At 39.5% G+C, this 21,953-nt stretch overlaps 1 protein-coding gene across 1 annotated transcript in view; it reads right to left on the bottom strand.

Moving 5' to 3' along the window:
• Positions 1–21,953, bottom strand: part of DISC1 (DISC1 scaffold protein) — a 212,339-nt gene that overhangs the window by 113,948 nt on the left and 76,438 nt on the right. Inside the window, exons 9-10 of the mRNA XM_076334113.1 lie at positions 11,712–11,766; positions 6,568–6,670 (exon numbers count right to left, since the gene is read on the bottom strand). Of these exons, the coding sequence (XP_076190228.1) occupies positions 6,568–6,670; positions 11,712–11,766 (158 nt within the window). The remainder of the gene's footprint in view (positions 1–6,567; positions 6,671–11,711; positions 11,767–21,953) is intronic.

The following is a 21,953-nucleotide window of genomic DNA, read 5'->3' as shown; positions in this document are numbered from 1 at the left end:
AAGTAAGAAAATCCATCTAGAAGCAAGTGAGAGACCCCACAGACATACATTTGGAGGAGGAATTCTCTGCCACAGAAAGCCTCTTGTACCCGGAGTGAATCAGTTGCCGTAGAGCAACCCAGGAATCACAAAAAAAAAAAGGGGGGGGGGAGGGCAAAAAACCCCAACAACCATAAAAATTTAAATCAGTAATAACAACTCAAAGGCTCAAGTGAAAATATCAATGACAAAAGGCACAAAAACCCCAAAGAAAAAGGCAGAGGTTTGGAAGATGGCAATTCAGCAATACTGAGACACAACCTGTTCCAAGGAGTCGTAGCTACTGGTGACTGCCGGGCCACCAGATGCTCTCAAGTGCCTACAGTGAGGGTGACAAGTATAGCCCAGGAGCACGTTAGTCCCAGCATTCTACTATGTGCGTTAGCCAATAAATGGTTGCTGCAAGTCATGTATAATTCTCCTTCAACATGGTAAAGGATGCCCAACTGAAAGTGACTCCAAGGCTCAAGAGTCACCCAATAGCACAGACACGTGTGCACACAGGCTTCGCTACACAATCGCTTCCCTACACAATCATGTCCCCCTCCCTCATAGCTCCCACTCACCTTATGTCTTTCAATATCTGGTTCTTCTACATCTCCCCTCTCTCCTGCCTTTGCCTCGACTCACTACCGCTAACAGTGGAGAGGAAGGGACATGCTGAGAGCAGGGAAACAGCCCAGACCTGATCTCCACGATCTTGAGGGCTGCATGAAATCATCAACCCCCTTTTTACCAACCAGGCCAGGAAAGAAAACCAGAGAAGGATCAGGGAGAGAAATATTCATGCCACCTAGGTTTAGGCACCAAAAGTGCATGCACTGAGGTTCAGAGGTTTGTCACCTTGGCTCCCTGGACAGTCAGTGGAAAGAGGGACATCACTGCCCCCTTCCACAGACTGCACAGGGGTTTTCTCGCGTCCCCTCCAGACCACAGCACAGCCTTTCCGTGAGGCGAGAGTGCCTTCCCTTTACAGCTCTCCCCATCTAACATTTCTCCTTTGACCACAAAACCCTGGAAAAGGAACTGCCAAAGAGATTACTCGACCTTCTCGCCCGCTCCAAGGATAGCAGCTTAGGTAACAGGAGAGAAGAAAAGTTGTTACATGACTGACTGACTTCTGCCACAGAAGCAATGAGTTTCTGCTGTCTGGTCACATATCATGCTGGAACTTCAGCTACAACAAATTACCCTGGAAGTTCACTGAAAGCCAGTAACATCCAGCAGTCTCATTTGGAAATGAGATAAAAAGACAAACAGCATAGCTGTCTGAGGTCTGCATGACTGTTTGAGAGTTGGTTTGGGGGGCTCACTGGCATTATTTTTTAAATGAGTTAATAGGCTTGTCAAAAAGTACATCACTTGCACCAATACCCGGTGGCAAATTTTACTTCATGGAGTGTGAAGTGACTGTTGTGGGAAGACATGCCAATACACAGCATTGTACGCTGGAGCCTGACGCTGCGATACAGGCATGAAGAAGAATTAATCTCAATATGCCTCTGAGCCATCAACCCAGACCGCTGCTAGAAGCAAGAATCAAAGTGGGGAATCAGCTATGTCATCTGTCAAGACAGAGACCTCTATCAGACTCCAATTCATCAGAAAACTAAGCCTGCATGAGAAGGCACAAAGAGGCATTGGTATTTTTGCCTGTAAGACTAGCCAAGTTCTCCAACTGTTACCAAACAACAGTTCTCAGAAACAGGAAAGATAAAAAAAACAGGAGCACCATTGCCTTCCAACGAAGGACAAACTAAGAGCTGTATGTAGCATGTCTGGGGAAGGTCTCAACATCATGTCAAGAGCTTTAAGCCCATACATATTTCTGCATGAAATGACAGAATACAGCACAGGCATGAAAACAAGACATCCACGTTACCAAAACACACAGCTGTATGGCTGAAAATGCCCTTCAGCCTGCACTGACATCTTCCAGCCTGACTGCTCTGTCCCCTCTCTGACATACTCATTCCCAACAGGAATACGCTTAGCACCAAAGCTAGAAGGCTGGGGGCTTTTTTGTTACAGTTGCTTTCCGAGCCATGCAGAATTTGCAGTAAATGAGCAGAGAGCAGGCAAAGAGGCAACAGTCCTAGCATTAAGTTTTGTGAAAATATGGTATCTAGTATTTGTGTGATGCTATTTATAAGCTACACTGACATAAGGAAAAAATCCTTTTCGTTATTCTGCTGCAAATCATCCCACACAGTATTTCCAAGCAGCTCCCACTTGCAGGTATTTAATGAAATAGAGATAGTGCTAATTATAGGATGATGACACACAATCTCTTACTGGTATAGACAGTTTTAAGATCAGATTTTTTTTTTTTAACGACTTACAAGTCACCTCATTCTAACGTCTATGTTTGGATCTAACTTGTATTTGCGAAGACATAAGGAAAGTTAATGACATGCATCTCGGATAACTACATAATGAATTCAGTATTTCATTCACGTCTGCTTAACTCCCTGCTAGCCACTTTCTGGCTATCCAGTCCCACACTACTACGCATTCTCAAGAGGAAAAAAAATTCACAGAGTCTATGAAGACATTGTAAAATATATCAAACAACCTCTTTTATTCAAATATAGGAAACAGACAAAACGCTGACTAAAAATTCATTTTCGTTTACATCCTCCCTCCTATTCCCAAATTATTTTCTCACTAAGGAAAAATGAGAAACATACCATTTCTCACATATGATTTGCCCTCCTGCAAAACATCCCAAAGTAGGAAAATAAATTTTAATATTTCTACAGTTACATTCACACTTGCTTACATATTGTCCTGTTTGAATTTTCTTACTGGCTTGTGATTACTTCGTCTGCAATTTATTCCCCCCAAAAATTTCATGCTAAAGAGACACACAATGCTAGCAGAAAGAACAGAGTCATGTACTGCCATGTTCTTCCCATAACTGATGACAAATTTTTTATAAGCATGTTAAGAGCTACTGTAAGAAGCAACTGTTATAACAATCACATGCAGATTTCTAAGCACTGACATTAAGGTGTTTTGTTTTAATAAAAAACCCGACTAGATACTAAACCATAAGATTTCATCAATAAGTATTTACAAATGTGGATGTCAACAGTAACATCTCATGCAATCAGGAGTACTTGTTAGCTATAATTAGCTAAAGCTACTGACTTAAAAACCGTGAACAATATAATAAGATTCTACTAATTATGTTTGGAGAGAAATTCTGGACTAGCATCTCAGGAGTATTAACTGCAAGTTATTTATCACAACAGGTGAATACCAATCAGAAGTAAGGGAGTTGTTGATATAAAGGATCCGAATTGTAACTTGCTAGAAATACCTCTTGAACATTTAAGTATGGGCTGCTTTTTTTTTTTTTTAATATGAACTCTCACTCGGATTTAATTAATCTACTGTATTTACTCTACAGCCTTGAATAATCCAAAGATTCACAAACCTTCTTTCTTTCTCCTTCCAAATGTAATTTTACACTGCTTCCAAGGACAAAATAATATGGAGGACAGATGTTTACATATGTAGCATCGTCTCATGTCTTTACAGTATCATTTATTATACAGTCTTAAAATCCAAGGTATTGTATTGACATGACTAATAGAACTGTTATGCTTACATTGCATTTATTGTGGTATTTTCCTCTCAAAACAAGATCGGCTATATTCTTACATTTTCTGGTGCAAATACAACAGTACTGTAAATCAATGTGTTTGGAATAGAAAGTACAGTTCACATAGAAGATGAATGTTGTCTGAAGCTATCAAAGTAGCCATTAAAGGCTGAGCTATATATCATGCTTTCCAAGTCATCACATCATTAAGCCATCACATGTAAGCTCTGAAAACTAATGTATCACTTAATAACTATATTCTTAAGCTCATCTAACAACTTTTGGGATACATGAATCCAGGTGCGTGCAACTGCACTCAGTCACCTTTTTGCTTTGACACTGTTCCAAAATCACTTAACTCTGACTGCTTCCTCAAGGAAAATGCTACGTTAAACAAAAACGATCCAACATCTGTTTAGAGAAAAACAGTTGTTCTCAGTATCCGTTAGTACTGTTGTTTGAGAAAATTGTTTGAATAAATTATCTAACTGCTACGGTAAAAAAGTAGAAGTAACAGACATTTATCCCTGCCTGATGCTTCCAGACTAAATGAAAACCTCTAACTATGACCACCAAACTTTATTATTACTGCATATTTATATATATGCTATAATTCCCTCTGAATTTCATGCTATTCCAAGGCTGTCCTTAAATAATTGCATATTACCCAATTGAAGATTCTCCCACCTTCTAACGATTTAATATAACCAGGCTGTTCATTAACATTCTGTTAGCTGCCTGACAGTTCAGGGGATACATGCATACAGTATATTGCTTAAATCTTAACCAGTATTTAAAAGGTTAAGACCTACTTCTTAACTATGCCTTATTTAAGAGGTGTCATTCATTTATGCTTAACACAGGAATACACAGAAACTGAATAATTCAGCCTTCTCTATATTATACACTGCTCACTGTTTTCACCTTGTTAAGTTAAAAAAAAAGCTATTTTTATCTCTTCCTTCCTCTTTCCTCCCTCTTCTGCATTTACGAAATCTTTTCTTCCTGACTTGCTTCTCTGCTAGCTACAATTCAGTCTGCACCCTGTCTTTTCTGATTTTATCACTTCATGCTCTAAGACTAAAATATTTCCATTTTTTTCAGTTTGTTTTTTTTTTTTACTTTCAGGTCTTCAGACAGCTAATTTTTTTTATTCCTATATTTCCCCTCTATCCTCTGCATACTACTCTGTATTTAACATAAACAAGTGCCATCACATCAACTAAATGTATCCATATCTTACAATGAGGTAAAGAAATTACAGTATCCACTGTCACCAAATTACCTTTCGTCCTTGATTTTCAACCAGCTCCCTCCAGAATTTTGCCTTAGTAACAACTTAGGATTGTACCATTCACAGTCATTAAAATTCCCTGAAGTAAGAGTTTTTCCAGAGTAAGAATAAGAAAAGAAACAGTGCTTCTTATCAGTACTAATAAATAGCACCGACACTTCTTAAAAAGCATAGAAAGGCAACCATAGTTGCAGTACTCTGAAAACAGTTTATAGAAACATCAGCATTAAATTGTCTTTTCAATTCATTCCTGAAACAAGCAACCTCTTTTAAGAGCTAACAAGTATAAAATATTGTTATGAATGTTTTGGAAATCATCCTCAAGTCATCATTTACTCTCTCAGTGTCAGACGGAGATACATCTTTTCTGGCCAACTGCTTCCTGCTGGCAGCATGAAGCAGTTGCACATCCAGTTTATGGGCTATTTTGTTCTCAAGAAAGTCATAAAATGGCTGGGGAAAACTTTGACCCCGTTTCTGAAAGCGAGAAAATTACCTACATTCAAACAGCCCACGGGCAGAAAAGGGTGACTGCTCAGCTTACCCCTATTTCTCTGTGTCCACCTGCGAGAGAGGGTTTCCATTTCAAAAAGGTGTTACGAGAAGCAAGGAAATTGAGCATACTTAGCACCAGTACAAGTTCTGGTCCTTAATTTCCTTTACAATTTTGCTCAAGCCTGATGTTACCCACTTCTGGCAAACCAACCATGTGACACTGCACAAGGTTTCATTTTAAAATAATTCGTGTGTGCCAGTACTAGATTCTTGTATCTAATTGAGAAGATAAATCACCAACAGATAGCTACAACACATTGCCTTGACGTGTATAAAAACCCTCTAGCTCTTCTTTACTTGGTGTAACACTGGAAAATTCCTTGTACCCAAGTCAACATTCCCTCCTATTCAGCTTCCTCTCTGAGGCAGGTGTCTAGCAAAGAGACACCCACTTACACATCTGCAAACAATTTGCTGAATTAGAAAACCCACCTCTTCAAACTTATGTAACAGAACTGTGCTTTGCCTTTTTTCCTTGGTGAACAGTGCAGTAATCCCAAGTAAGTGGCATGTAAAGCTGTTATGTATCAGACTCTAATCACATTTCAATGTTTTACTGGTTGTAAATAACATGCACAAGTGCTCCAAGGACCAAATTGCTCTTTTGCTGCCAACATTAGTTGTTTAATGATCTGAACTGCAGAAGCTGCCAATTATTGTATTCCATTTTCAAGTGTCATTTAAAGCCACACTTGTAATTATTATACCTTTGCTATAAATTTAAGCTCTTAGCTAGAGAGCTCTAGGCATATAACTTGTAAGGTCCAAGAACAGCTATTGATAATTATTTATCAATTTCACCTATGGAAAAAATATCATGTTCTTTGCATGTTTACTGCCTACCACACAGCATCCGCTTCGCCAGTAGTTCCCAGCTGTGGAGAGGGGCCTGAAGTACCTTACACAAGGCATGGCACAGCCCAGTTCTACCAGACTTGCCATGACTTCAAGGGATCTGGACAAGTGTACATCAATGACTTTACCTACGAAGTCTCGGCTATGAAAAGGTCAACAACTGCTCTAACACACCACTCATCAATGTTAGTCCTTCTCGTCACTTAAAACTTACCTGAAACAGCTAGCATTTTGGCTTCAAGTAGAGCTGGTAGTTGAGTCTCAATATCACTCACTTTCCTCCTCAAAGTACTGCAGAGTTTCTGACTCGTACAAACCTAGATTAAGGCAGACAGCCATCATATATAATTCATTCATGTAAAAGTATAAGGCAATTTAAACGGGGCTTCAAATGTTCTTGGTTTACAGACATGACATAACATCCTACAGCAAGGTGAAGCAGCTTAATAAAAAGTGATGTCTTTACAGAAATACCCAAAATGAATCAAAATTTCCAGGCTTTGCTGCACATTCTATTATAAAAATAGGGAACAGTATTAGCATTAGCTACCTGCATGAGAAAGGACATGTTTCACTACTAGATACTGAGGCTGCATGTAGAAGAAAGGCCATCTTTCAAATTCTGTACAATTTCAGCGTTAACAGTGATGCCTGGAGTGGAGCGTAAATAAGCCAACATTTGGAGTTTAAGATATCATAACACAGAATGTACAGTGATTTTTATACAAAATATACTGTGCTGCACATCTTAACTGAAAAAAGGCAAAGCAGCCATCATTAGTTCTCTGCACAGGCAATAAATAAGGTTATACCAGCACAACACTGTACTTTGTTTCACAATCAGGAGACACAATTGACTGGGGTTCAGGTTTCTGACTTCTCCTCTCTCTCTTTTTTATCTTTTTAACTGGAAGTTCCTTCAGCAATGAATCAGGACTGGTATTAAAAACATAGAGAGAGACAGGAGAAAAAATGAAAGGAAGTTCAACTGTTTCTGTACTTTACATTTAAGTGTACATTACCACCTCAGAAGGACCTTATACAGCATATGCAATTCATACAACTCCCACATATTCAAAAATGCTGGTTCTTACTCCATATTGCATCATTTGTGACGGAAAGCAAAATGAACAAACAGAAAAATCCCTCATCAAGCTAAGGCAAATCTCTCGTTCTGAAGGCAGACATCAAAAACTTGCTTAAAATTGTAGTTGACACTCAAGTAAACATTGCATTCATTGGAACCAAGGGTAAAGCAATAGTCAAGAGAGGCATAGGCCAGTTGTGAAGAGATGAGATGTGAAATGAAATCTCCAGAGGAAAGTTTCCCTGCCCTCCTTGACTTCCCCCCCCTCAAAAACAAGTGTATATACCATGCTTATTAACAGAAGCACAGCTATCACTTCACTTCTTAAGAGCAAAAGCCTTACAGCTTGTCCTGGTTTTGGCTGGGTTAATCTTCTTCCGAGTAGCTGGTACAGTGCTGTGTTTTGGATTTAGGATGAGAATGATGTTGATAACACACCGATGGTTTAGTTGTTGCTAAGCAGTGCTTACACTAGTCGAGGACTTTTCAGCTTCTCATGCCCCGCCAGCGAGAAGCTGGGAGGGGGCACAGCCAGGACAGCTGACCCAAACTGGCCACAGGGATATTCCATACCATGTGACGTCATGCTCAGTATATGAACTAGGGGAAAGCTGGGCATCAGTCAGCGGGTGGTGAGCAATTGCATTGTGCGTCACTTATTTTTTATATTCTTTTATCATTATTATTATTTTCCCTTCCTTTTCTGTCCTATTAAACTGCTTTTATCTCAACCCACGCATTTTAATTTTTTTTCCCCGATTCTCTCCCCCATCCTACTGGGGCAGGGAGGGTGGGGAGTGAGCGAATGGCTGTGTGGTGTTTAGCTGCCTGCCGGGTTAAACCGCAGCACAGCTCTAATGGCTTATCTGTTTGTACAATTAAAGTATAATAATTCAGATATTACACTAACTGTAAATCCTTTTTAATGGATAATACCCTCTTGCTTTAGCTGAGAGCATCTGTTAACTATAAATGGGTCATATTTTCTTCTCGAGTCAACAGTAACAGTTACTGCTTGGAGGATAGTTCTATCTAAAGACTTCAGAGTCTTCCTACTAATTTAAAAACACATATATCTCATCACTTCTGCACCTATTATAATTTTTCAATTCCCAGATATTTCACTTTGTTTCAGTACTCCCTTCTAAAGTGACTTGCCTACCAATTCACTTTAAATGTTTTAAAAACCCCAAACCTGTCAGAGGTAAATAAACGTGCCCAAAGAACCCAAAGGCCATTTCTGTCTCACATCTCCAAAATAAATCAGAAAGTTTTTAATGACTTCTTTCTAAGCAGCACTCTCTCTTTAGGGGTACTGAATGGCTCAGTGAATTGCAATTAGATGGGGAATCTTTCAGCTCCAGGAAAACTGCATGAGTATATCCCATGCTGGTAGTAACTTAAAGTCATTACCAGTAGACAGCTGTTTGGCAATTATGCAAAATAAGCTGGGAGGTTTAATCCGTTGCTAGTGAACACTGTCCACTTTGTAAGCACTACTGTCAGAACAAAGCTCGCTGGCACTCTTTATTAGTGGACCAAATGCAGGGACCAGAGGCTGCAAGGAAGTTCCTCTAGCTCACAGAGATGATTCTTCTGGTCTGGAACGTGAGATAAGTACGTTACCAAGCCTCTGCTTGTATGTATTCTGCAGATAAATGAACAGCATTAATCTTCAGAGCTATCATATGGCATAGTTCGACAAAACTAAATGAGCGACTAGGAGAGGCAAAATAATATAACATCCTCTAAACTAATAGCACTGCTTCTACGTTACATCAGTTCTACTCTACAAGCTCCGATTCTTTTCATTTTTTCTAATTATTTTATCTTAATAACAGCTACCATTATTCATTACAGTAGCTTATTCAGCCGCTGAGGAAAGGTTATTTCTTAGCTAACAAAGATGATGAACATTCACAAAGCCAGCGTCCTCCTTTGCTCCCGGGGAACGCGCCATCCTCCCCTAACCAGTCTGACTGCACGTGCCTGTGGCCCCAGCAATGCCCCTTCCCTGTTCTCAGTGACCAGCTCTGCTGCAGCCCACAGACCAACGAGCTCCAAGTCTAAAAAAACTTCCTTCCAGTTTTAGGAAAGTTCTTTACAGCCAAATATTACGGTATCTATTTAAAAATCCTCTTCAGTGGAGGATTTGTGGGGTTTTTTTAAAGCAGACTTTCAAAAAAGGGCTCTTGTTTAGGAATATACCTTACAAATCTGTGTTCAGATACATAAACACTACTCAAAAAAGCAGTCTATCTGAAACCAATAGGATGCTGGTTAGCAAAGATATGTGGAATCAAGATGAAAAGCAGCAAAATATCAAAAGCAAACTTTGCCCATTGTCATCCTCTTCCATCTTGCCAGCCTATGATGTTGATCTAAAGCAGCAGAAACAGGGACAAGGACACTGACTAAAGCACTGAAATTTATTTTTTCTTGAGATGGTTGGAGGAAGAGTAAGTTTTGAGTAACCTTCACATTTCTTTACAACAGCACCTTGGAAAAAAAAGAGAAATCCTCTTTACACTGCCTGAAGAAAAGGACAGTCCACATGGGTCTCCCAAACACCACAATCTTGCCATTAGCAAAAGCAGATACTAATTTCTGAAGGAACGGGGTGGATAAGGGAGACTGTTCCCTTCATTAACAGGCTAATCTTCGCTTTTGCAGCCTCAGCTGAAAACAGCACAGATGAGGCAGAAGAAGCCATATAAATACTAGTGGCACAGGGAGAAAGAAAAGACCTTTGTCAAAGTAGTGTTTTCCTCATACAACAAAAAGGTTTAAGAGACCAGCTCTATTCAGTTTGAGAAGAAAATAATAGGATGAGTCAATCTGAATAAATAAAATAATACATTATTTGGAGGAGTCTCATTACGTGCTTCCTATTTCTCTTCTCTAATAAATAAAAGCCATCACATATGAATGGAATGAAATTTAAATAATATTTTATCTATTGAATTTTTAAAGAAACAAAACAGGCTATTGAATTCTACCTCGCAGACTTCTCAATTGCTATCCAATGTTTCAGCTCTTATTGAAAAAGTCTCTAGATACTATGGTTATAAAATAAAACTTCAAGAGGCCCACATTTTCAGGGGAGAAGGCAAAAATCTGTAACATATTTTAGCTTGCAGATAGCGTGAAACAACACATCACTCTGAGGCACCATATGTCTCATGCATTTTAGTAGATGCGCTGTAGGTCAATTACAATCTTTTCCTTGATACTTTATTCATAGTCATTTAAAAAATATGGGGGAAGCATCATGGTATAATGGTCTATACTAATTTTTCCCAAGATGTGTGCATAAGCAAGGAATAGAGGAGAACAAGCTCAACATAAAGTAGGAGAGGAGGAGGGAGGGGTATTGAGATGCAGTCTTTAAATGGTCTTTTTAACAGTGCATGCTAAAAGCGTTGGTCAAGATGACTTAGGAAGAAGAGGTTATAAAGGATAAAATTTTCACTAATTTTGGTGAGCGATATTAGAGAAAGAACATGAAAAATAAACTTATTTCAGAGTATAAATTCATTACTGATCAAAACCCAGAAATATTTTCCACTCCCTGTTCCATATAGACCTATATGGATTAGCTACAATAAATGGACCTTTTTTAATAGAGCACTCCTGGAGCAAAGATGCTCTGTGGTGCTCTCAGAGATAATAAAAAGAAAACTTTGGTATTCTCTTTCTTGGAAGGAGGCCATGAGAAAGAAGAAAATTAAAGGAAAAGTATTAACATCTCTGGTTAGAAACAAAAGGTATGCTAAATATGCCACATAGCTTTTCTTTGTATTTTTAAGGGGGGTGAGAATTAGATTGCTAGGTTTTTTATTAGTGAAAGGGTGGGGAAAAGAAGTACTTCATTTATGCTCTTCCTTCACACCAACAAAACCAGTCAGCTAGGAAAGTAAGAGGCTCTGTATTAAGAGTGAAAACATTCAGCTGTGACCAGAGTTCACTTTCATTACATGAAGCTAAAGAGTCTGTTCCTAAATGGAGACCAGTGAGAAGACTGATCACTAGTAAACATAAGTCAAGAACAATAGATTACTCTATCTGCTTCCTTAAGCATAATCTCTGTGGCCTGTCCAAATAGTTGGGGGGGGTTTCTGAAGTGTATGTTTAAAAGTATTTACATGCAAAATCTGTTTAGAAGAAACACCACAAAACCAACTTTCTAAAACACAGACAATTGATTAAGATGCAAGCTATTATCTGCTTCTCTAAATATTCTGAAGAACTGAAAACTGACGTGTACTTACTTTGGCAGTAGTTTCTTTAATGGACATGCTGAATGATTGTTCTTTTTCCTGAAGGCTAGAAGGGATTAAAATAAAATAAAATAAAGTTGACCTTCTCTGCTCATCACGGTCTGCTACGCAAGACATTTTCATATAGAAGCACATAGGCTTTAAGATGACTCATACTAACACAAAAGAGCCAATACCAAGATAAAATCTGTATATTTGGTTTCAGTGTTGCTAATGACTAACCAACATTTTTTCCACCCAATTTCTACCCACTTAATCCTGTTCGTTTGCAAAATGGTTCATATGCTAGTTTTACAGTTCTTAATTAATGAGTTTATATGCATTTTACTTACCATCTGAAACACAATTACGATTATTCGTGTAACCATAATATCTTAGAAGTTCCCAGCAGTGTTCAGGACTGGTGCTTTGCTAGGCTACCGTCCAAACACCTATCACACAGGCATTTCTGATATACAGTTTGCAGTTAACTATCCTCTTATGGCCCAGTTTCCAACTCTGCCAGGAAAAGTTCAACTGCAGTCACTTATTCTCACGGTAAATTTATATGAAATATCACTACTCAGTTTGTTTAGTTTAATTAAAACCTACAAATAATTTGTACCAAATTGATTCAACAGCAAGCTGAAATTGAGGCATCGTCCATGCTTATATGAATAAATTCAAAGTTTTCTTCCACATATAAAAACAGGTAGGTTTACTACTTTGATATTACTGAACATAAAGTAAACCTGTGCCTTTGGTGCTCGTAAATAAATTCACAAGTTACATTTTTAACATGAAGTTCAAAAATCCAAGTCAAATCAAACATTAGGAGTTACTGTAGAGATTATTTTTGCAACTTTAATACTTCCCTCCCTCCTACTTAGCAGGCGTACACTTTTATAAAGTGTTCAATTACTTTATCACACGCTATTTTTTTTTCCTGTCAGACACCTCAATTCAGTGTACATGACAGTCAGCACTCCCCACCAGCAGCATTTCAATTCTTCCTTTTAGCTGCGTTATAAAAATTGTACTTCTTTCACGACCTACCACTGATATTCTTCCCGAATACAGAAGTATTAATTTATTTCTGAGCTTTTCTTTAGTGTTTGGCACTGAAGTATCCAAACATTTCAGAAAACATCACTGGATTTTTTTCAACGATACTCTCGCAAGATGAAGCAGCATTGTATTCATTGTACAGGTGGAAGAAACATAAGTCACTTTTATTCAGAAAGCACGTTAAGACTGAGTGCCCATTTTGACATGCACACAGTCCCTGCTGCCTACTCTATGCATTTCAGTTTTCTTTTGAGAACTTGCTGCTATTTTCCAAGCACGGCACTTACTGAGTCCTGTTTCAAGAGTCAGTATTTATGCAAGTCCGAACCCCAAAGCACACAAAGTTGGACTTGCACTCGGTTACTGACCACCTACAGAAAAGCTGGCTGGACCATCTTGCCCAGCTGCACACAGGAGTGAGACAGCCTCAGAGGCAGAATTCAGCTGTCCACCGTATCATTTAATCGCATTAATGAGACAGCTATTTGCATTCCTTTCCCTAATGCCCTGCTTCATGGCGCACACACCTTTTCAATCTACAGCTCAGCAAGGCCAGTCACCTCATTACTACCACAGCACACGGGGGTCCCTCCAGCTCCAGATGAGGCAGTCCCCTCAGAAATAACTCATGACAGTGTAAATCAACGCCTGTGTAAGGCAACAAACAGAAATACAGCTGGCTAGCTACGTAAAGTAGTTCAACAACATTTCTCACATAGCAATCTCCAATTTCTCCCTTTTCTACAGCAATATATGGGCAAAACGCAAAATATTACATGTGTAATGATGCCATTATCAGCTTCCTGCCTGCCTCTGGGCATGCCAGAGGGAATGAACAATTCAGCCATTTCTTTTCTCAGGCTCTGGAGCTCCCAGTGACTTTCAGCATCTCCCGTAATCAGCATCTGAGCTGGTCAGGTTACGTAAAAAAGAGCTGGGCTTTGTGTACAGATGTCAACGGAGAGCAGCAAGGCTGTGGTGCATAATTGAATGAATAACAGGTGACTGACCCAATTGTTCTGAAACTGCCTTATAAAATTCAGCTCTAAAGACCCAAGCCATAATAAACGTTGAAGTGCAGTTATAGCCAGAAGAACAACAGTATAAAGATGGCACCTCTATTTAATAAATCTTTTCTGTGTGCCTTTCCTCCTATCTGTTTACTTTCCTCACAGAAAGCGCCCCCCCCCCCAGGTTCATATGACGTTTCATTCCTCTGCAGAATTCACACAGCTAACAGGAAGAGAGATCAATTTTTAATTTCTTTTTAAACCATACATCCAAAACAGCATTACAAACTAAGACCCAGTTGTAAAGTCTGTATTGCTAAGAAGGACGCACAAGCCCATGCGGACTTTCACGTCCAGGTGCTGAGTGGGAAAAACCACGCCCTTTATACCCAGATTTCTTTTTTATGAGCATCTATCAAATCACTGAAAAATAAATAAGGAATTGCACACTGCCATTTCAATGAAAGCAGAACTACAGCTTTAAGAGAATTTTGCAGAACTATAGTTTTAAGAGAATTTTATATTAATCTGACACACATCAATTAAAAATATCATTAGTAAATCATCGTTTTGACTCAAGCTAGTGATAGCCACATTAACCACAGACTTGAATCTAAAGAATCCTTTTGTTACAGTTATAGCACTCATGCAGCCTTACAAGTGTATTCATATTATTTATGGTATGAATTTCACAGTAGTATCCTGCTTCGAATCCTTGCTAGCCTTCAGAGCAGTACCATAGGAATCTCTTATCCCTTTTAGAGATTAGCCCATCACACAATTCACATGCAGCAATCAAAACTGTGTACAAACCAGCCATAGTTACTAACTATAAACAGCTTTTAACTAAGTTTATTCCCGGGTTGTTTTTTTCTTCTACCACAAAACACCATCGCTGAGAAGCCCCTCACAATCTTTCCAATTAACTGACAAGCTAATGACCCGCAAGAGAAACCAGGCAGTCAATACAGATTCATTCTTCCGACAAAGGGCTTTAACAGCCACGATCTGTTACATGTGACTTGAACCAGAAATAATATTTTCTTTTACCACCACCCTGGAGCATCATATTTCATTTTAAGAGGGGTATTCTGTCTGCTTAAAAGTTGCTTTACTTACTACTACCAGGGAAAATGGCTTCAAAAAGAGCTTCTTGGAATAACACTAAATTCTTGTCTGGGAAGACGCCCATAGTTTTGACTCATTGCTATTCTTCTCTGGCAGAACAGCTAATCAAGAATTTGACTGCTTGTCCTCACTGTCTCTGCAATCTATTATAAGGACCATTTAGAAGTTACTTCTCAAATTCAATATAAGCTAACTCCATCGCAGAGAAAGCAAAAGTTCTTGACCCAGATGATGGAAGAACTAGAATAAGACAGGAATTCAATTAACACAAATTTAACTGACTAAATGCAAGAAAAGAAAGGGTTTTAACACTTGCAGAACTGACAGCAATCTATATATCATGCATAATTTCTTCATTCACACAGACAGCCACGTAGGCCTATCATTTAGGTGGCTTGCAATGGTTTTACACACATTAGGATCCATAATGAGGAGAGAAGAAAAGAAAAGGAATATAGACTTGCTACATCCTAGGGCCTCATTGTACACACCCTAAGACCACAACAGGAAAGCAGGAGCTGAGGAAATTACCCTTTCTGGATGATGAATGAAGTAATACTTTGGCAAAACACGGACTTCAGCTGGAGAACTGCAGGAGGATGTGGGAATGCTGCACATTCAGGAGCTGAGGCTGCCTTGGCATGTAATAATACACTGTGGGAAAAAATTTAAGATCCAAATACTTCAGGCAAGCCAGTGCCTTTTAAGTACCTCATTTTAGTGACCTTAAAGAAAAACAGGTACTGAGTATGTTGAATTGTGATAACACAGTTGAAACCTGCTGAGACGATGATGTTCATAATCAGGAACAGTGTGCTGGCAAAACAAAGAAAGCCAATTCAATGCAATAGGGGACAGAAGGAAGACTGGGAATTCAGTGGTCTGGTTCACGCATTCCTCGCTCCATCACAGGCTTCCCACATGACCACAGAGGACATTAAATGTCATGATATAACAGATAATGTTTAAAAAGCCTTTTAAAGAATATTCTGAGAAGTTATGATTTACATGCAGGAATTACAGATACTATGGAAGTGGCTTTGTTCAGAGGAAGGCTGACTAGCACAATACTGGGAAGAATGGCTTTCTACTAAAGGAAGGCATGTTTCTGAATGTCTTTCCTTCCACTTTGCTAGTATACTTCCCTTTGCATACCAGGCTATTGTGTATTTATGTTTTGCTTCCTAAGAAAAAATTCAAAGAATGAAGATGGGCAAAAGGCAAGTCATGCTGTTCTCTACATTCAAGATATATAAATATACATACTGCTTAAACAGAAATAGTTCCTGTATTAATGACAAAATATATATACAGTGACAAAAAAAATGTAGTCAGAATGCAGTTTCCACAATAGAACATACCACACATGTGGTACCAGTGTAAAATAAATAAATTGTGTGCTGGAAATTCTTATTTTCATACAGAAACTAAGCAGCCATCTCTGATCTCTGCCTGAAGAGACTGAAAGATAAAAGGATGCCCTTTAACAGCAAATATTCTTCCTTACGTTACTGTCACCTAAAAGATTATTCTAGATCCTGTTATTTCACTCCCTATCTCCACACCACAATACAGTGCTTAAGCAAAAAGCACTTTCATTTCTTTAAAACTAAGCACAAGTCAGAACAATTTAAAATTACCCATATTTGAATTTCTAATTCAAGAGCAATGGCCTAGAAGCCTACGCTCGGACTGTATGCATATGAGAAAGCGTGATGGGCTGAACTCTCAATTCATACAAATCTGTATTCCCTCCTAGATAAAATTATTATTAAAGAATATTTTCTTGACTATCAGCAAATTTAAACAGTTTATAGTATGTCTGAATTTGGCAGAGGATAACCTCATTCTAATGGTCACAACCTGCAGAGAGCATGACTTTTTTCCAATTTTAAGTCTTCTAACATGATTCCTTCTCTGGTTCTGAAGTCACAAGAAGCTGTACTCTCTTAGAAGATGAAAATACATAAACCAAGCCCTACACTTGTAATCTTGCTTTTAACGGCAAACAGAAGCTGACCTTCCAAAAAAGCCTTTGTCCAGTCCTTCGCAAAAGAAATCAGAAGTGCTACTCAGGGAACATTTGGTGTAAACGTCTGCTACAGTCTACATCAAGGCAAAAATCCAACAAAAATCCACCAAAAATCTGAAGTCTAGGGACTTCACTGGGCCTTTACGGAAGAAATCCACAATACAAAATCAAATCAAATAATCAATGACTTTCTTGTACTTTTACGGTTCCCTTGATGTGCATATCTCAGAAAGCTTTAAAGACAAGTCAGGAAAAAAAGCTTTTGAACAAAAACTATACTTAACAAGAAGCAGCTTTAAGCTAGACATGTACAGCTAAGACTAAAAGAAAAAATAAGAAAACATACTTGTACCCAAAGATTTCTTGAGTAAAATCAACAGATTCATTATTACAGATACCATGTGCAGTTTTTTACCAGGACAAGACCTACAAGGGTGTTGCCGGTCCTACACTTCTGCTCAATTAAGAACGTTCAGAGCTAGATTGCATCAAATACACTAAGGAGAAACAGCACTTTTTGTTTTCATTTTAAACTCCCCACCACAAAGTTTGATTCTACCTAATCAAGGAAGATATTGGATAACAAGATTTTCATACTATGTGATCTGCTTATAAGCCTGGCTGGGCTACGTATCTGGGTATTAGCATACCACAAAAGCAATTTTTCAGTCAAGCACATAAGTTCCTTTTCATCTTCGTGCAATGATCCATGGGACTTTAAACAATGAGATTTTCACAGTAGCATAGTTCTGTGTTGGGAAGCAAAATCATCCTTTAAACATAAGTCAAGGTTTTCCAAACAAACTCTGATTTTTCCTTAGATAATGCAGCCCACAGAAAACTTCTGTAAGACGACAGAGCTGGTTAAACAATGATAAAAACACAAAATTTCTACTGAACTGATGTGGTGAAAATCCAATTTCTCTATCTAAACCTGTCAGTGCTCTTGAGGCGTGGACTTTGACACTAAATAGAAGGAGAGAAAAGTTGTGTTTAATTCATACTGAAAATGAAATTTGTGGCAGTTGCAAGGACTAGTCACCAGAATTAGAAGTAAAACTCAAAGTGTCACCTTGGAAAGCTTCCAACATCAAAAATTAATCTGATCTGAGACAAAAATTATCAAGAGATGTACTTTAAGGTACAGGAGCATTGGACCTTCTCCACATTTCAATCTACAGAGTTCTCCAAGGAATATGAATGAGAACCCAAAATTATGCACCTAGCTCTGAACCATCAGAGAGCTGATTTTGCTCCAGCTATTTGCTCTTCTTCTAGCTATCATTTGCAGAACAGTATTTCTTCATTGTTGCTTTATGTCAAGGATTGCTTCAATACGTGTGCTCCCCCACTCAGAATTTATCAAGAGGCAGAACTAGAAGTACACTTTCCCAATGTCATTGTATAACCTCAGCTTACAAATAAGGTTGCCCATTGACTCATAGGTTGCTGGGTGACTGCACTTGTCTTTGTCGACTCTCGAAGAGTTATACCTATATGAAGTGGACTATAATAGCTCATCATCCTGCCCAGAAGCTCTTACATACACAAGAACTCTAAACTGAGATGACCCTTATTTGCTGCAGTGCTGCCAGGCACTAGCCCCAATTATGGGAGGCTTGCAGAAAAATCAGGGCATTAGATGACACTTCACAATTTTTTGTAAGAATGATTAGTAAGATTTTTTGTTTGTTTGTTTTAAATGCCTGCAATAGGAAGACTGAGGCAGCACCTCAGTCTGCGTAGTATGGTAGTGGGGGTTTTTTTAGATAAAATCATTCCAACAGAAACAACCAGCTCACAGTCACTTGACGATACTGCTGGCATCTTTAATGATGATTCCAAGCTCAATTTTCATTGCCATGTATTGAGAAATCTTCTGGTCCTATAACAGACCATTCAGACAGTCGAACTGGCCATCTGTTTCAACTAACCATTTGCATGGTGCTGTATTTCCCACCACTCTTCTGTCAGCTGCTGCCAAGGAGCGGTTGTGGCAGTTGTTGCTCCAGCTGCTACCTGAAACAGGAGCATCAGACTGAAAACAAAGGCACAAACAGCTATCTGCAGCAGCAGTTCATCACATCCAAACACTTTCCCCAGATTTTCCAATGTGTCAAGAGATCCCCATTCTTCTGCTACATCTATCTGAGTGCACAAAAACTAGAGCTTGCCCACAGCAGCTGCAATTATTCTCCTAAGAATAACATCCATTGTACTTCACTGACTGAAAGGGTCTGTCCTTGGATATTGTTGTTAGCTGTTTCTCTTTATTATATACAAATGAATTCAGTATCATCCATTGATTGGGACAGCTGGTCATTTTTCCCTAAAGAGAAGTAAATCTCATCGTATGCACACCCAGAGGAATCAGCACATATGTGGCCTGGACTTTATAGGCTGCTACCTGCCACTGGATGCTGTTCAGGCAAGCATGGGAAACCAGATGCTCAGCAGGGAAAACCAGATTCCTCATTACACTCCACACATGGGTAGTCAAGCGGATGGTACTCATCTTTCTGCTGGGACTTTTTCCTTCTATAATGCTGCTTGGAAGGACAAAAAAACTGCCTCCAAGATTGCTCCAAAATACTTCAGGTTGCTGGCAGTGGCTCTGTCCTCCAAGTTGGAAGACTTGCTCTCTCCTTTCCCTGCTGTGTTTCCAACCCCTCCTGTTCTTCCCAAGGAAGGCCAGTGCCTATGGTGCAGGAGCAGACTTCGCAGAAGCCCTTTTTCCTCCCTACAACAGGGGTCCCCACCGGCCCCGGTGGGATCAGAGTCACTGAACTGCTGAGTCACAGAACAAAGGACTCAGCTCAGACAACTCAATCAAGAAGTCCTCTGCCCCAATTTCAAACTCTGGCAGCTCTTGTCCGATGACTTTTGTTCGCACCTTTGCAGGAAGCAAATTCACTTCATGTGCTGAAGCACAGACATTGTATGGCATGCCAGGCTTTCAGTACACAGTTTCTTCTAGAGTTGCTCCCACAAGTGAGAAAAAAAGAAACAAAGGCACTTGCCCAAGGATTCTACCCTCCAATCCTAGGCAGAGAACAAAGGAATGAAATTAATCCTAAGTAGACAAGATGGAGAGGAAAACACCTATCTATCTAAAAAAGAAAGCTGAGCCTCCTAATCAGTCAGATCACAAAGGAAGAGGCAGACCTCTTCTTTCACCTGTGACTTGTCTTAGCCTCTCACAAAAGCCTGCAGCCAACTTCTCTGAGAAAGCCAAGATGATGGCCTCCTCAAAACACAAACCCAGTCGTGGGACTCGCTGAAAATGAGACAATCCTATTATCAAAGCTCAGGCTGGGTTATGACATTTGACATGAAATTTGGAGTTTCCCTCAAAAAAACCCTTACGGGAGAGGAAGCTGGCTGTGCAGCCAGTCGCTCTGAGGGCAGGAGCTCTGGGAAGTTTCCAAGGCAGAGTCCTCCCCCGGTGCCGGGTAACATCCTCTCTAGCTCTGCTCCTCTGCTGCAAGCCCACTGCTGCAGGTTTTGTGAAGCTGTAACGCACAGAATAAGAGGGATCAATGGATCATTAAACAAAAGAACTACAATTAAAAAAACCAGGGCACCAAACCATCTTAATTATACTTAGCTATAGTAGCAGCAGTGGTATCGGCTACATTTTAGGAACCCCATAATTGTATTTTGGTTCATGTCATGTAGCATAGACAGAGACATGTTTCCTACCACCGAGAACAGTTTTAAAATTCAGTGTTAAGCTTTAAAAAAAAATAAAATTAGAGCAGCATGAAAGGGCCCTAAGTCAAGGCAGTAAGGCAAATACTCAAAGTGACCTGTGCATCATCCTCATGTCATGGAAGATGATTTACAACTGACTGAAATTAAGTCAACACGAACAGGCCTGGGGGGGAACTGAAGCTGTCAGAAGCCTTGAAGACTCCCATGCCCAGAGCTTATGACTGGGACAGAAGTGAACAACAGGGAGAGCAGTTTCTGGGACTGTGCAGCGCTTCTTCACATGGTGTATTTCATATGCAAACACTGTTTTTCAATTCCTGCAGACCTGCAAAGCTAAAATATCTGAACTAGTGAGGTGACTGAGAGTCACCTCTTTCCTTCACTCCTATTACTTGGTGATGAAGCCCTACCTGTGGTGGCCACTACACAAGTCACCTGTTTTGTCTGTGTATCTGACAACTCAAGATGCTCATTTCAACATGTGTATTTATAAGAGGGAAACAAAGGGGGAAAAGCTCTCTTCTCTCACTTATCTATTTTACTTATTTGCATTCCTTTTTAATATTATCCTTTCCCTGGACTTTTGATATTTTACAGCAATGCCACGTGGACAGATAGTGTGGTGTGGGTGTGACAGAGAGAGTGCTATTTTTAAGAAGGGCAAAAAGAAGAAAGATTGCCATACAAAACAGGTAACAGTACAGAGGAAGGAGCCCAGAAGCTTTATCCTCTCACACAGCACAAGAGCAAGAATCTTACAAAGATCAGACACATACGCACACAAACACACATGCTTACACCACCATCAGTGAAACATAACTGTATCTGGGAAGGCAGATGGCTATCAGGTAGGGGCAGGCACAACTGAGGGCAGGACGGGGAAAGTCTGGTCAGGAGGGCAGAAAGCCTTTCTGCCAAGGGAGCACCATGGGATTGCTGACATCTTCCCAGGGCAGAGACATGATGATGCATGTGAAAATCACCCGCCAAGTGAAAGACCCAGAAGTAAATTAATTTGCATGAGAAGGTGAAATCAACAGTGACTTGCTGAGAACTGTTCCATGTATACCCAGTCCCAGCTAAAACCTCCCCAGGACCAAATGAGGCCAGAAATAGTTACATAATGACGCAGTGTGCTTAGAGGTCTACTAAACCATCAGGGTCTTCATGGTCCAACTCATAACCCAGCATAGGAGTCTCTCCTGAAAAACATTCAGGAAGATTTAAAAAAAAAAAAGTTTACATTATTTTGCCTCTAACCTACCTACCAACATCACTTTCTACTTGTAATTAAGCACTACT

The sequence above is a fragment of the Aptenodytes patagonicus genome, chromosome 3 (genome assembly GCF_965638725.1).
Source record: "Aptenodytes patagonicus chromosome 3, bAptPat1.pri.cur, whole genome shotgun sequence".
Lineage (NCBI taxonomy): Eukaryota > Metazoa > Chordata > Aves > Sphenisciformes > Spheniscidae > Aptenodytes > Aptenodytes patagonicus.
The sequence above is the reverse complement of the archived record's forward strand: the minus strand, read 5'-3'. Positions and strand labels throughout refer to the sequence as shown.